This window comes from Danio aesculapii, chromosome 23 (assembly GCF_903798145.1).
Source record: "Danio aesculapii chromosome 23, fDanAes4.1, whole genome shotgun sequence".
Classification (NCBI taxonomy): domain Eukaryota; kingdom Metazoa; phylum Chordata; class Actinopteri; order Cypriniformes; family Danionidae; genus Danio; species Danio aesculapii.
This window is the reverse complement of record NC_079457.1, coordinates 43,727,100-43,744,060: the sequence shown is the minus strand read 5'-3', so window position 1 is coordinate 43,744,060 and position 16,961 is coordinate 43,727,100. Positions and strand designations below refer to the sequence as shown.

Below are 16,961 nucleotides of genomic sequence, written 5' to 3'. Positions count from 1 at the left end.
TGATGTATTGTGTAATATGAATATAATTTCTCTATTTGGAAAGAATTCATCATTTTACATTGAGTGGAGTCATTTTTAGGGGTGTGCATCTGCACAAAATATACGAAGTGAAGTTTTCAAACTAGTTTCGAGAGGAGCACGTGATATGATTGACTGCAGCTGGCACTCATCTACATTCACTAGTTAGCCAATCAGATTAACCCCAACTCACTATAAGTAGCCTAGCTAGAACTACTCTCTTATCTTCGTTTTCCGAAGAAACCCCCCATCCACCCTTTCTCCTCCTTTTTTCTTTTACCACGGGGAGCTCTCGAGAACCACCTGATCTCGTACTCCCCTCATATGCTCTATGGACCAGGCGGGAGCCCTGGGCTCACCTATCTCCGAGCTCAGGGTTCTCTCCCAGGACAGCATGCCAAACTTGCTAACAGTTGTCAAACAATATCTAAGTGTGAACTCTTGAAACAATACTAAAACATAGAAAAATTAAGAACAATAGAACAAAGATAAAAACTAAATTAACAGCGCTTCATGGATTTCCAAAGAGTCTAACAGAAATGAGGGTCAAAAATGCAATAATTAAATGTAAAATAACCCTGTATAGTCTTCATTGAGTAAATAATTTAACACAATTAGGTTTTGTTAAAGTAGCAAACTTAATTCATTAGCCCAAATGGTTTATCTTGCTTGAAATCTTAGTCACAGGCCTTAAAAAAACATTAGTATGAAAATCGTTCACACTAATAGAACGTATTAGATTAGATCATGTTGTATTCATCCCAATATGACATTGCAGATCCTGCGGTGTGACTATTGCACATTCTGACATTGCAATATCAATGCTGAAACAATATATTGTGCAGCCCTTGTTTAAATCAATCCATAAAAACATAAAAACTAACTGAATCAGATGAAGGTTAATGTATTTCACTCGACCTGTTCTTTGTGATGAGGACCTCAGGAGAGCTCTGATTGGATGAATTCTCTGACTTGGGGTCCTGGGAGGCGTGGCCACTATCAGGGGTCTTCTGTGTGCTTGGCGAACACTCTCTGCTGCTGCATACACGAACACAAACACACACTGACCATCAGAGGGCAGCAGAAGCATTGCGATTACAACTCTACAAGTCAAAGGTGAGGTGACAGAATCCAGGCTTAACTGCAGTCTACTCAGAATCAGGTTAGGTTTGATGCAACAATACATGCTGATTCACATCACTACACTGAAACACATCAGTAACATCATTCGAAGGGCCTGTAAGTACTGAAGCACATTTGACAGGCCTGCTCATGCAAAATCAGTCAAAAAGACACTGATTGGCTGACCAACAATCAGCATGTTGATTTTGCGTGTGTAAAGGCCATTTTTAATGTGCTGAAGGCCATAGGTTTTCAGATGCATTTCTATGGCCAGGTGAGGAAAGCAGCTAGTCTATGGTTAAAGAGGTGTCATTCTATGGTGGCTTTTATACTTGGAGGGATCCACGATGAGCCTCCCATTCCTGAGAGTGACGCTGGGCAGAGAGAGACAGAGAACTGTCCTGTCCTCTGACAACAGAGCAGCAATTCTTCAGCAAACATACAAACACACAGAAAACAGTAGAATATTATGCTCTGTGGTTCGCCTGTAACTTTAATATTTTTTTTATTAAATGTCAATTTCTCATCATGAAAAAATATAATAATAATAAAATATAAAAAGAATTACTTAATTTTATATTTAATTTTGGTATTCGTTTTTCGCTTCTGAACTGATGCACTTCATAATGAATCAAATAAATAAATAAATAAATGTTTCTTAAGCATTTTTGTTAATGTTGCATCTGCATCTCTCTTTAGTTACATTACATACCAATAGTGGCAGTTAAAAATGATGAATTACTAATTCATATTCACTTATGGCATTAAATAGTTTGTCTTCTTTGCTTAATTTATGTATCTCTGACAAGAAGATTACCTCTGGTTGAGCTGATGCTGAATGAACAGTTTTTGAATTTAAAATGGCCCCAATATACTTATAGATAATTTTGACCAAAATCAGGCCAAAGTGTAGCTTGTTTGGAGTTTGTTTTTTGGAGTTTGAAACCATTTCAAAAAGTAAACACTTATAAGCTACCAGAAGTGATGATGTAATAAATAGGGTGTGGCACAGAGGCCCTGCTTTCTCCATTGAGGAGAGACATCAACACGTAAAAAGAAGAGCTGCAAAATAGTGGAAATTGAAGTACTAATTCTAACTGAAAGAAAAAAACGGACAAGGCTTTTCATGCTTAATACTTATTCCTGTTCTTATATACTGTTATTCCTATTATTTTACTTCTGCATCAAGTGATCATCGCATTGGTGAAGTTTGTATTGGCAAAGTTTGTTCTTTGCCACTGGCTTGCTTGGTTTGGGAATTGTGGAGCTGCACATCGATGGATTTGCTCTTCAGTGTTAGTACTTCTAGCAGTGAAAATTAAACCACACTGAACTGAACTAAACTGAACTTAAACTCTGAAAACTGGACTGACACAGATTCAATTTACTAGAACTTCTATGTTAAGCTGCGTTGTGTAATTTACATTGTAAAAGCGCTATAGAATTAAACATGAATTGAATTGAATCACAGTACCCCATGGTGCATACCTCGCATGAGTAACATTCGCAAATTATTCATGCTGAGCTCCTCTGCAAGACACCAAACTTGTTAAACTCCTGCCCCTGGCCTCACACCACTCCCACAGTTTTCATCCCTGCCCACACTTATCAAACCTGCCAAACTGACCAATCGCAGATCTTAAGATCTTGCCACTTGATGCAGAAGTTTAAAACTGGTTTAAAGGGATAGTTCACCCAAAAATTAAAATTTACTCAATATTAACTCCCCCTCAAGTGGTTCCAAAACACTTTGAAGATATTTTGAAGAAAGCTGAAAACCTTTAGTCAATAACTTCCACAGTATGAAAAACATATACTATGGAAGTCAATGATTAAGGAATCGAGCTTATTTCAAAATATCTTTCTTTGTGTGTAACAGAAAAGGAAACTCTAACAAGTTTGGAACAAGTGAAAGATGTTTAAATGATGGATTTTTTGTTTAAATCTTGCTAATAAAGCTTGATTTAGGCCTATAGCAGGCCACTTTACAAAGTGCTATATAAATAAATGTGTTATGACTATACTGAATTGCAAAGCCTGTGCAAACATCTACATTGCTATAATAATTCAAATACTGTTTTCTCACCACTGTTTCTTTTGTTATGAGTATATTGGGGTCTTTAAATGTCTCTAAATAATTGGTTTCAAACTTGATTCCCGGAGGGCCGCAGCTCTGAAGAGTTTTACTCCAACCCTAATCAATCACATCTGATCCAACTAATCAAGGTGTTCAAGACTACTAGACACAATTAAGCAGGTATGAGTTGGAGGTAGTTGGAGCAAAATCTAAAGAGTTGTGGCCCTACAGGAATTTGTGACGATTGATCTAGATCTTAAGTGACAGTGGAATTTTAGTGCATTTGCAGCTCCTGGGTTTCCTCCTCTCACCTCTTCTCCTGGACCTCCTGGATGTTTTCAATGCCGATAGCACTGCTACGTCGAGAACTGAAGGGTCCTGACTTTTTCCTGGTCGGGCTTTTTCCAGGAATGATCAAAGACTGCAGGATAAAACAAGAAGGTCAGTGAGCACAGGATTCCAACTTATGGATAATGTGAGGGTCACCGTGTGGTCTCGAAAGAGAAACCCTGTATAGGTCAGGTCTATATTACCGCACTCACAATCATAGTCTGTTATTTCTTCTATCTGTGCTGCATGCACTCCAGTGTTCTGGAGAACAAAAGACGCTGTTTCGTAACTTGACTGTCAGGGTGAATGTGAAGTGTGTGTTTGAGGGTTTGGGCCTGAACGAGATGAAAGATGGACGCGGGATCTCATGAGCTTCACGGACCGGCTGTGCTCTCGCCGGGGACACTTTGTTCTCTTCAAGGCTGAGCGCTGGGACTTTTACAACCACTGCTTTATGACTTCAAATGAAAGGCCTTCAAAAAAGGCTTTTATCTAAAACGGCTTCAAAGGCTTCCGAAAGACTCTGTTGCTTTTTTTTCTTTTGTGTTTCTACGCTTTTAGCTTGCTAAGAGTGTACAATTATCAGACGAGGGGATAGAAATACATAGTACATGACAAGAAGTGACATCAGACGTTAAAGAAACATAGCAGGGTGATACATTAATTGCAGGAAGTCATGCTGAAGAGGGAGTTGTGATGAAATTGGTGAACAATAAACACTGAAATACTGAATGTAGATGCACGTAAGCTCTAAGATGTAAGTACAACCCATAAAAAAATATGCAATATGATAGTCAAAATTATGTAAGCCATATAAATATGCAATATCCTGACCGAACAATGCTTACTGTCAGGGGCTTACAGTAGGGATGTAGCGTGATCAGTAGGTTATGACTGGATAATATGGCATGGGATAATTTAAAATGATGGATGCACGGTATATTCGTTCCTTATTGGTTATCGGTAGTATTTAATTTATCTATTATTTATTAACCACACATTAAAATGCTCATAATTAAACTGAATGATGATGATGATAATAATAATAATAATAATAATAATAATAATAATAATAATAATAATAATAAATAATAAATTTAATGCTTGTTAAATCACAGTCAACATCCATTTTCATATAATTGTGTTATTGCCTTTTACGAGAGCTGTCACTAGGGTGGTATCTTTCACAAGGCACACATTTGTACTTAAAGGGTCCATATTGGTCCCTCAAAGATATATATTAGATATATGAAATATATTAGATATATATTTATTTATATATAAAATGCTGATTTTATTTGATAACTTGTATTGAATAAATTATTATTAATGGCTGCTATTAGAAGTTATATTCTGAATACTTATTTCCTCTACTTTTACATTTAAATGAACTTTGTTGCTATGTAAAGCTCAGTAAAAAATTATCTTTAAAATACTAATATTTATAAAAAATACTAGTATAAATAAAACTACATTCATTAGTTAAAAACGATTTACCCTGGCAAAAATCACAAAAGTTATTAGATATATTATATATTCTTTATTGGTTATCATCTGACATGTTTACACTAAAAATAATAGTAAATCTCAATTAACCAGAGATTACCTACACTGTGAAAAATGGCTGTGATTTCAACGGTAAAAAACTGTAAAAATGCTACAGTAAAAATCCATAACCTGGTTAACGGTATGTTTCCTTAATATATACGGCGAATAACCGTAAATTGACTTTCCCAGAATTCCCTGTATGGCACATCACTTTTTAAGCTTATTGTTGACATTACTATGGATCTTTTTAGTTGTTTCTCCATCAGTTATGTACATAATAGATTTATGTTACATCTAATGTTGATGAACAATGTTTATTTCATGACTTAAATTTTATGCGTGTTACCATACTGGTGTTTAGTAGCTGTGTGAATGAGACTTAGCATCTTCTTTATACTGATACACTTTTCTGCTTGTGGGAAAAGTTGTTTGTGATGAGCATTGGTTCATTATGTAAATTACACATCACCACCTGCATATGGCTGTGTTAACGTGTCTAACTGTGTAACAAAAAATGTGTAGATGTTGGTAATTCAAAATACAGACGTATAACCTCTATAAATTAATGAAATACGGTAGTTTACCGTAAAATGAGAAATTACTTTCACGGCTTGTACCATATTTTTAACGATAAAGTACTGGCAACCACAGCTGCCGTTTTTTTACCGTAAATTTTATGGATTTATTTTTTGGTGTGTAGATGAACTTTGCATCACTTAAATCTCACTCAAGTTTAATCTCTAATAAATATTTGTAATGTACTAGTTAATAACACAATTGTTAAAAAATAATTACAAATAAAAATATGTCATTAGAATGACAGACACACAGAAGGCCTGTGATAATATTGAATTAAAAATAATGAAAATGGCTGTAAAAGGCTGTTCAGAAAATACTTGTTCACACACTGCTACAATAAATCTATGTATTTGCAAACAATTTCCAGTGAACAAACACTAATACAATAATAATAACATTAATAATAAATAAATAAATAAATAAATAAATAAATAAATAAATAAATAAATGAATGAATGAATGAATGAATGAATAAATAAATAAATAAATAAATAAATAAATAAATAAATAAATAAATAAATTAATAAATTGGAAGCACATCTATCTTTGCAGCTTTGTTTTAATTTTCATTGCAATCTTCATTGACTGAAATCTCATAATCCAATGAATTATAATATTAATGCTCTGAATTATAATGAGTAGAGTTAAAGGGCTGTTAGTTAACAGTAATAGATTTTGTATATTATATAAGTGACATGCAGCTCATGCGGTGAGAAACAAGTAATGCAGATGAGAGAGGAGTGAGAGAGTTATACATGAACCTCTTCTATGGTTCCTATTCCTATGGCACTGCCACGCCGTCCATATTTACTGGGACTTTTGCCTGGGACAAGCAATGACTGCACAGAGCCCACAGAGAAAGAGAGAGAAAACCAGAGAAGTCATGAGTCCATGCAGCAGGTTATGCGTTATACAAACAGTCATCAAAGCACAAACAGAAAGTAAAAAAAAAAAAAAACACCACAGATCGAGTAGTAAACAGGTGGAGAAACAGGCCAGAGGAACCACAGCAAGTACTGCGAGCTGTGAGGGACAAGAAAAGCTGAAGGAAGAGCATATACAGTACAACAACACACCGCCAGAAGACACGGGACACTTCAACAGCGTTTAACAGTTAGTCAGGTTAACAACATTTGACAGGTTAATCAGACACAGGAAATTCATATGCCTCAGGGTGTTACATGAACATTTAGGAGATGTTTTACGAGGCATGGGCCGGTATAAGACTCTGACAGTATGATAACCTTGGATAAAAATATCAAGGTTTGACGGTATTGTGATTACTGCTCTAAAATAAGTTCTTTTTAAATGTCTGACACAATGTTTGAACACAATATATTTTATTTTGAGAACCATTTAAAATATTTTGGAACAGTAAACATGTCCGGCTAAATAATTCAAGTGAATCATTGACTTCTGCTGTCTACATTAGTTTCTAAAACACAGATTTCTTCACAATTTAAAATGGCAATTTTTTCTGCTGGAGATACTGTTGTCCTAAAAAACAAATCTAAATAAAAAATATTTTATTGTAAAATAAAATATCGTACACATATCTTAGGAACGATGTAGCAGAAAATTGTGTTTTAAAACTTTGCAGTATACCTTGAAAACTGTTATCATCCCATGCCTATCTATGAGAATGACTTTTTAAAGTTTATTTTAGTTGTGTTGGGTTGTGTGTGAATGCTTAGGTTCCGATAATGGATAGTAACAAATGGTAAAACCTTATGGTAAAGCCTTACACCTTAACCCACCTGTAAACCTACCCATACCACCAAACCTGTCCATAACCCTACCTCTATTCCAACTCAAGAGCACCACAAGTGTTCTCAAATACATTATGAACACAGTAAGTACATTGTATTTAATATAAACTTAATATAAAGTGGGACCCAAAATACAAATAACAATATGTCTATTTTAGGGATGTTCATTTAATTTAATTTTGTCAACCGACAACCGCTGCTCGTTAACTAAATAATAATGATTAACTGGTCAAATAATTTCATTATTATTTAATTAAAAAAATTATTGACGTGTCTATTTTGTGTGACACATTAAATATTGCATTTTAAAATACTGATTTATTTTAACATGCGAACATATTAACAACATAACAACAGAACATCTGAACGCGCCTGCAGTCAAATAAAAATAGCTCAAATCGATTGCTCCACGGAAAATAGGCCTATGCATTTAATTATTGCTCCGCTCTAATTTTTATATCAAAAGCCTCTGTCAACATTTTTAATATTAGTCATTAAAGATTATGTCTTGAGCATCTGATTTTACCTTAGCGTTTGTGTGCCTATATTTCATCTCTCAGGAAACACTCGTGCAAAACACTCGTGGCCGTTAGTAAACCATTCATAAGATGCCCCTCTCAACGCAAAAAGCGTGTTCGCATTGATTGGCCCCTTCTTCAGCCAAGCTTTAAAAATATATAAAATTATATTTTTAAATCGTTTAACTGATACCATTACTCGGTTAAAAACGCACCCTTCGGTTAACGGTTAATCAGTTATTTTGAGTATCCCTAGTCCATTTAATTTTGCATCTGTGATATGCTATTACCTTTATTTGTACAGTATGTTGATGCACTTCAGTTTCATGGTGATTTTATTTTTACACAAACGCTAATAAAAATAAAATCTATAGTAAAATATGTACTAATTAATAAAAGATGTACTAATATCAAAAAATGGAAAGAAATGTGAAATAAAAATAGATATTTAAAATATTAAAAAAGAATCCATTTTAGTTTAGCTTTTTATCATTAACTGGTGGTTTTGCAGTTTGTGTTAAAAAATAAATGGTTTATTTATTTGCTTATCATAGAAATGTTTGCGTTGCACTGTCATTTGACACCTACTATAATGTGTCCTGAAGTCAAACCAGTTAAGATCCACCATCTAACATGGCATCTCTCCTATTTTGCTTCCCAAATGATGACACTGACACCACCGGGCGATGAATCATCTGCACACTTTCTAACTCCCGGTAGCAGAAATAACACTGTGGTCTTTTTTCTCCACTAAATAACCTGCGTGAAGGTCAGAACGTCCATTTGACTGACATGGCATATGATAAAGTGCTATAAATAACAGAAACATTAACTGTGACAGAGACACGGCTCAGTAAGTCTGTTGCTGTGGGGAAAGTGGGAATTCACCGGGCTCACATGAGCTCTGGCATGACTTAGCATGGCTGTGAATGTGTGATGGTCCATAGGGCAAGAGATGCATGACCTGTGGATGCAGTATTTATACATATAAGCATATATTGTGGTCACCACTAATATCGTCACCTTTGGTAAATATGAGCTAACAAGTCTGCGGAGATAATGTCTTCATTGTTACTCTTTTGATCTTTTGCTCAGAATATTAACTTTATTAAAAAAAACTTTATTTCCCAGTGATGGGTTGCAGCTGGAAGGGCATCCGCTGCGTAAAACATATGCTGGATAAGTTGGTGGTTCATTCCGCTGGGGTGACTCTAGATTTAGAAAAGAAAATGAATGAATGGGTTTGTCCAAATTTGACCAAACACTGGGTTAATTTTTTCAATTAAATTTTTTTTTTTACTTTTTAACCCAATAGTTGGGTTTGTCCATCCATATTTGATCCAACATCGGGTTATGACTATGTTTAGGCCTATTTATATTATTAATTATACATAAGAAATTTTATTCAGGTGAAATTTTTGATGTTTATTTAATTATTTTAAATCATATTTCATTTGGTTAATTGCTAATTATTGGTTAACAAGCATTAGCTGTCGTTTAAGACAATAACCAAAATTAACAACCCTAACTGTTTGAGGGCCTTTTTTGGCCATATGAATTCATAGAAGAAATAATAATTATAATAATGATAATAGATATTTTGTGTACAGTATATATATATATATATATATATATATATATATATATATATATATATATATATATATATATATATATATATATATATATATATATACTGTAAGAAATAGTACAATGGGTTAAACTATGAAGACATTTTTTAAGCCTCTTTTACTCATATTTTCTAAGAGTGCTAATATAACTGGAGGACACTGTACTTACCCACAGTGCACCTGCATATTAAACCATTAGCACAGCAGAATCCATTAAACACGCGCACACATATACATAGAGATACATAAAACTCTCCCAGCAGTCCTGATTTGCGTCTGATCCTGTGGGGATGTGGTAAGGTTAAAACATTCACAACTGTCTTCATACTAACAGCTCTGGTAGGTTGCCTTATCCTATTTCAAAGATCAGATTATATTCATTCCTCAGAGACACTGGAAAGAAAATAAGAACACAGCACCTCATACTGTATGACCTCTTGTAGACTCTCTGACAGGATTTCATTCCTCACGAGCAACATGCAACACAGTCAAGACGGTTTGATATCATGCACCCCTCAGAAGACCTCTTCACAATCACACACTCACATACGCACACACACGCATCTTGTGATGATGGAGGGGTGAATTAAATAACAGTCTCATCAAGGGAAAGCCCAAATTCATATGACATGCTATTGGGTCAATGACATACAGTATTTATACAGAAAAAGAGTTCACAATATGGAGGGAATTCAAATGTCAAGTTAAATTTATAGATATATAGGTCACGGGAAATATTTTTTGTGTTCATGAAGGATTTGAAAAACTTATGTCATTAATTACAAAGATTTTTGTTTTCTTTTTGCTAGACTGTCCAAGACAGTATTGAATTCAGTTGACTAGCAATTTTTTTGTAGTCAATTTGAGCACCAAAAAAAAAACTTTTCTAGAAAGTTAGTTGTTTTTTTTTTTGCACTCAAATTGAATGACTTAATAATAATAATAATAATAATAATAATAATAATAATAATAATAATAATAATAATAATAATAATAATAATAATAATAATAATAATAATATAGTGTTTTATGATAATATATAATTATTTAGTTTTATATAATACACACAATTTAGTTATCATACACATTATTTATACACATTAATTCACATAAATTCAATACACATTATTTAGTTATACATTATCATGTGTTTTATAATAATAAAACATCTGCTAGTGGAGTGATGATGCATCGTTCTCTCATTATTATTCATAGCTGAGTTTTCTTTTCCTATGAGAAGACCCTGCTACTTAATTATTCATGAGAGCATTTGCTTTCTGAAGGCAAAGCAGACCTGCCAAGCTGTGACACCCAATGACTGGGTAAGACTGCAACTGCACACACCATGGGTCGTATGTTTGTTTCCATGATCCACAGGGTTTGCTGCATGTTTATCCTGGAGATTCTGTCAGGGCAGATTCAGCAAAGCTGTTGGTTTGCAGCAAGCATTTTTGACGAGAAAGTTGTACGAGAATTGGGAGAATGGTGGACTTTGTATTTTATCAGTTGAGTTTGTTACCATGCAGACACATCGCCTATCCGTGCTGCTCTGTTTGCCATATGTTTAAAATCCTCCAGATTACCGGCAGAGCTAATGGTTGGAATAGACAGAGCTGCAAAGAGACCTGCTGCAGATCCGGGGTTTCAGGAGGAGAGAAGTCCTCCTTATTTATAGTGTTTATATAAAAAGGATTATCTTTATAATGATAAAACAAATTGTTGTTATGTGTATATGAAATTAGGAATAACAAATGTAGCAAGGCATTGAATTACTGTTTATTTCTTTACATTTTAACTTTGTAAACTATAAAATCATGGGTCTCCTCACAGTTTGTGTCTCATTTTGTGAGCCAACTCACAACAGTTGCTCGCTCCCGTCTTTCTCCCCCTGCTCTGCCGGCCACTCCTCCCTTTGCTCACAGCACCCCATGCCCATCTCAGAGCTTTTTTTTAAAAGAAGACTTGAACTGAAAGAGGCAGGTTTCATGGCCCTTTAACATCCAAAGCTGTGGTTGTTAAAATTAGTTAATGCACAGTGAAGTTAACAAAAGTAAGGTTAGGTTTATAAAGTTTAATAAATACTGTAATACATGCATAACTAATTGTTTGTTCATGTTAGTAAATACATTAACTAACATTAATTAATGGACCAATATTTTAAAGTGTTACCAATAATATTACTACTACTACTACTAATAATAATAATAATAACAATAATAATAATAATTATAGTAATAATAATCACAATAATAATAATAATAATAATAATAATAATAATAATAATAATAATATAAAATAATAATAATAATAATGATAATAATAATAATAATAATAATAGTAATAATAATAATATAATAAAATAATAATAATAATAATAATAATAATAATAATAATAATAATAATAATAATAATAATAATAATAATAATAATATGATGATGATGATGATGATGATGATAATAATTTAAATAATATTAATAACAGAAGTGTAATGTCATTGACCCTTTTAACCCAGTAGACACTGGCTGTTACTCAAACGCATTCAAGTGACTCTTTCATGAAACATTCCTGAGCTAAACTACAATCTGTGAAAAAAAGCTGCAGAAATGAAAGGCAGAAAGCATGATGAGAATGAGGGGGAAAATGTTAAGGGACTTGAACATGACAGCAATTATTAATTGGTTGATTAATCATTAATTATTCCGTCTTTGTTGTGTTTATTTATTCTGTCAGCTCTGCGCATCTGTGCTTTCAGTGTAGTCAGGAGTTAGTGAAGTACGTGTAACCAGGACCGGGTTTGATCCCAAAGTGGAGGGTAGTGAGGGGACTAGTATAGTTTGGCCCATAGTTTGGAAGCCAATATGGGGGTTTACTTACTATCCCAGGGGGTTTGGGGGTCTCTGGTGAATGGTGGTTGTTGTTGTTGTGGGCGAAACTGCCGCTGTGACTATTGGAGACTGTGTACTTCCTGATATTGAGGCCCATGGTGTCCAGAGACTGGCTCCTGCTGCGGATCACCCGCTACAGCACAGGGAGAGATGAGGAGGAGACACAGTGAGCGGCGCCGGGTCAGTGGAGTGGGACAATCCAGAGGGACTCAAGCTGCTTAAACCATCCTGAGCGAATCACTGGCAAGGTTTTGTCCGTAAAAAAAATAAATAAAGCATGTGACCAGAGGGAGGACAGGCGATATGAAGCTAGAAGGAAGTCTATAGCTGTGTCCCAAATCGAACTCTATTCACTATATACTGCACTTTACAGCAGTGTTTCTCAACCACATTCCCGGACTACCACCAGCTCTGCACATTTTCTATGGCTGCTTAACCAAACACACCTGATTCAGATCATCAGCTCATAAGCAGAGACTGAAAGACCAGTAATGTGACAGACAAAGGAGACATCTAAAACATGCAGTGTTTGTGGCCCTCCAGGAACGATCTATCTATCTATCTATCTATCTATCTATCTATCTATCTATCTATCTATCTATCTATCTATCTATCTATCTATCTATCTATCTATCTATCTATCTATCTATCTATCTATCTATCTATCTATCTATCTATCTATCTATCTATCTATCTATCACTCATCCGTCTATCTTTCTATCTATCTATCTATCTATCTATCTATCTATCTATCTATCTATCTATCTATCTATCTATCTATCTATCTATCTATCTATCTATCTATCTATCTATCTATCTATCTATCTATCTATCTATCACTCATCCGTCTATCTATCTATCTATCTATCTATCTATCTATCTATCTATCTATCTATCTATCTATCTATCTATCTATCTATCTATCTATCTATCTATCTATCACTCATCCGTCTCTCTGTCTCTCTGTCTATCTATCTATCTATCTATCTATCTATCTATCTATCTATCTATCTATCTATCTATCTATCTATCTATCTATCTATCTATCTATCTATCTATCTATCTATCTATCTATCTATCTATCTATAACTCATCCGTCTCTCTATCTATCTATCTATCTATCTATCTATCTATCTATCTATCTATCTATCTATCTATCTATCTATCTATCTATCTATCTATCTATCACTCATCCGTCTATCTTTCCATCTATCTATCTATCTATCTATCTATCTATCTATCTATCTATCTATCTATCTATCTATCTATCTATCTATCTATCTATCTATCTATCTATCTATCTATCTATCTATCTATCTATCTATCTATCTATCTATCTATCTATCTATCACTCATCCGTCTCTCTGTCTCTCTGTCTATCTATCTATCTATCTATCTATCTATCTATCTATCTATCTATCTATCTATCTATCTATCTATCTATCTATCTATCTATCTATCTATCTATCTATCTATCTATCTATCTATCTATCTATCTATCTATCTATCACTCATCCGTCTCTCTGTCTATCTATCTATCTATCTATCTATCTATCTATCTATCTATCTATCTATCTATCTATCTATCTATCTATCTATCTATCTATCTATCTATCTATCTATCTATCTATCTATCTATCTATCTATCTATCTATCTATCTATCTATATATCTATCTATCTATTTTTCCAACCATCCATGCATCCATCCATGTTTCCTTCTGTCCGTCCGTCCGTCCGACCGCCCATCCATCCATCCATCCATCCATCCATCCATCCATCCATCCATCCATCCATCCATCCATCCATCCATCCATCCATCCATCCATCCATCCATCCTTCTGTTCTGTACTGTGTATATTTTATTATTAAAATTATTAGCCATTTCCAGTGAAATTTTAATTAATTTATATTTTTAATTATTAGGTGATGTTTAACAAATTAAGGACATTTTTTTACAGGATTTCCTATTAAATGTTTTCGATGGAGAAAGTTTTTTTTTTCTTTTCACATAGAGAAATGTCCTTACTATGTTAAACATAATTTATTAATTAAAAATAAAAATGTATACAAATTTGACAGGAGGGTTAATATTTTTAATAATAATAATAATAATAATAATAATAATAATAATAATAATAATAATAATAATAATAACAAATACATATGAACTAATCCATTGAAAGTAGTGTATTTATTTTAAACTAGTTTTAAATTTAAAAAAATGACTAGGCTGTGTTTTTGTTCTCTTTGTTATTAATTAATACTACAAAATGTGATAAATGAACAGTGACATTTAATTCATAAAGCCAAAAAGGATATATTACAGGATGGCAGGTGTAATGTTCATGATGAAATTGGATTGTGTCAGACTGCTCTCTGCCTCACACTACTTACAAATTCACTCGCACATTCTCTTTTACTCTCCTAATGTAGTCCACTCAACTGCCATACACTATACATACTGGAGGGATTAGTGAATGAGTGAACAAGTGAGCGGTTTCAGACACAGCTATTGAGAGATTGGCTGAGTGCTATTGAAGCTAGCCACCATTAGAGGGCAGAACTGCCTGAGAGTGTTAATGGATATTGATTAAACATCACCCACTAAAGTGCTGAACGATTTCAAGGAAAAACTCCCAGATTGTCAGTCACATCCACAGATGAGCCGAAGAGTGTCCTCCATGCTAATGAGCTTGGCCATAGACAGATGCTGAAGAAAACGGTGTCAGTCAGTGATTGGGGAAGTTGCGGAAGCAAACATAATAAGTGAAAAGGAGAGATAATGAAAATGATTTATGAGAAGGCTGATCGATTTTTATGTCTGGATGACCACAATCAATGCGTGAACACACTGAACACATTCAGTTATGAACCAGGCTGCCGAGCACATACAAACAGCCCATCTATGATGAATTATATGCCAGAAAATACATTTCAGAATTTTCTGGCATACAAACAGACAGCTGTATGTTTGTGATTAAATATAGCTGTGTGAGTGTGTGTGGCTGTATTGGTTTAATTTTAATGTACATAAATATTTCCCTGTAATATGCAAAATTATGTTTAAGTACGTAACAGTGTATTTTAGTAAAATTGATACTACATTGTTTTTGTATTTTTATAACATATATATACAGTGTTTATTAATTCTAATAAATAAATAAATATTGTATAAAATCTGCATTGTTTGGCCTTTTGTCTTTCATTCATTCATTCATTTTCTTTTCAGCTTAGTCTCTTTATTAATCTGGGGTCGCCACAGCAGAATGAACCGCCAACTCATCCAGCATATATTTTACGCAGCGGATGCTTTTAGCCTACTCAATTCACCTATACCTCATGTCTTTGGACTTGTGGGGGAAACCGAATTATCCAGAGAAAACACACACAAACACGAGGCAACCTCTTTCTCCTGTTTTCTCCTGTAATATCAGAAAAGGTGTTCATTTGTTTTTCATATGAAAGTTCAAAAGGATGAACAATGCAGATGATTTTTTAGTCACCTTTGTTAATTTATTATTATTTTTATACTAAAGGTGCAAATAATTTATATAATATAGTTGAAGTCTTTTAGTTTGGCTGGAATAAAACCAGTTTTTTTTTTATTTTTTACAGTTTTTCTCAGTGACTTTGGTGCATTTCTCACAACACTATTTACATTTGCACAAAAGTTAATGCATTTCTCAAAACAATTAGTACAAACTGCAAAACCTAGTTGATAACCTGCAAAAGCGTGTCACTTGCTCAAAATGGATAGCTCATTCCTCAAAATCATGTTTTCATGTCAATGAAAGTGTCAGTGTCATCAAGATGAAAAGTCCTGACACCATTGTTTATAAACAAGATAGTCAAATGGCTTTGTCATGTTTTCATTATGACTGATTAGTCTGTAAATTTTTTTCCAATGCAAAAAAGATTTTGGTGACACTTTCCTGAAAATGCTCAAGACAGCACTAGATACTATTTGTACAGTCATTTGAAAACTACAGTAAAGTTAGAGATCAATGCATTTAGTGAGGTATCTGAGTATAAGACACTGAGTATATGTGTTTCACATGTTTTTCTGCATATGCTTTTTACAATTCTAATTTATTCACAGCATTGTGCAAAAGAATAACTACACCCTTATTTACAACAAACAAAAACTTCCTTTGGGTAGAGCTGTGCACAACTTACATATTGTAACTGAACCTACAACATACAGGTCTGTAAATCATTCATGAAATTGGTCAATTTAGAAGACATTTTCAGGAAAAAAAGATTTACATTTTTATAAAATTTTGCAGATTTTGAAAACTAGTTCAACATTTTTGTATGTAATGACTCAAGTAATGAAATGAGGACTATTAGTTTCATATGGACTGACTAGTTAGCAGTCACAAGTTTAGACTGACATGACATAAGCAAATGATAATGTTATAAAACAGCAGAGAATTGTATGAAAGCAACTGATGCATGTCCAAAAGCATTTGCAATTTGTTA

General features: G+C 33.7%; 1 protein-coding gene across 6 annotated transcripts in view; it reads right to left on the bottom strand.

Annotated features, from left to right (window-relative positions):
- The window catches only part of rap1gapa (RAP1 GTPase activating protein a), a 137,488-nt gene that overhangs the window by 11,508 nt on the left and 109,019 nt on the right, over window positions 1-16,961 (bottom strand). For 5 of the 6 annotated variants that reach the window (XM_056448673.1, XM_056448674.1, XM_056448678.1 and 2 more), the window contains 4 exons: window positions 12,468-12,611; window positions 3,529-3,638; window positions 1,473-1,568; window positions 937-1,056 (listed from right to left, as the gene is read on the bottom strand). In XM_056448673.1, the coding sequence (XP_056304648.1) occupies window positions 937-1,056; window positions 1,473-1,568; window positions 3,529-3,638; window positions 12,468-12,611 (470 nt within the window). The remainder of the gene's footprint in view (window positions 1-936; window positions 1,057-1,472; window positions 1,569-3,528; window positions 3,639-12,467; window positions 12,612-16,961) is intronic. The other variant, XM_056448675.1, reaches the window with a different exon arrangement.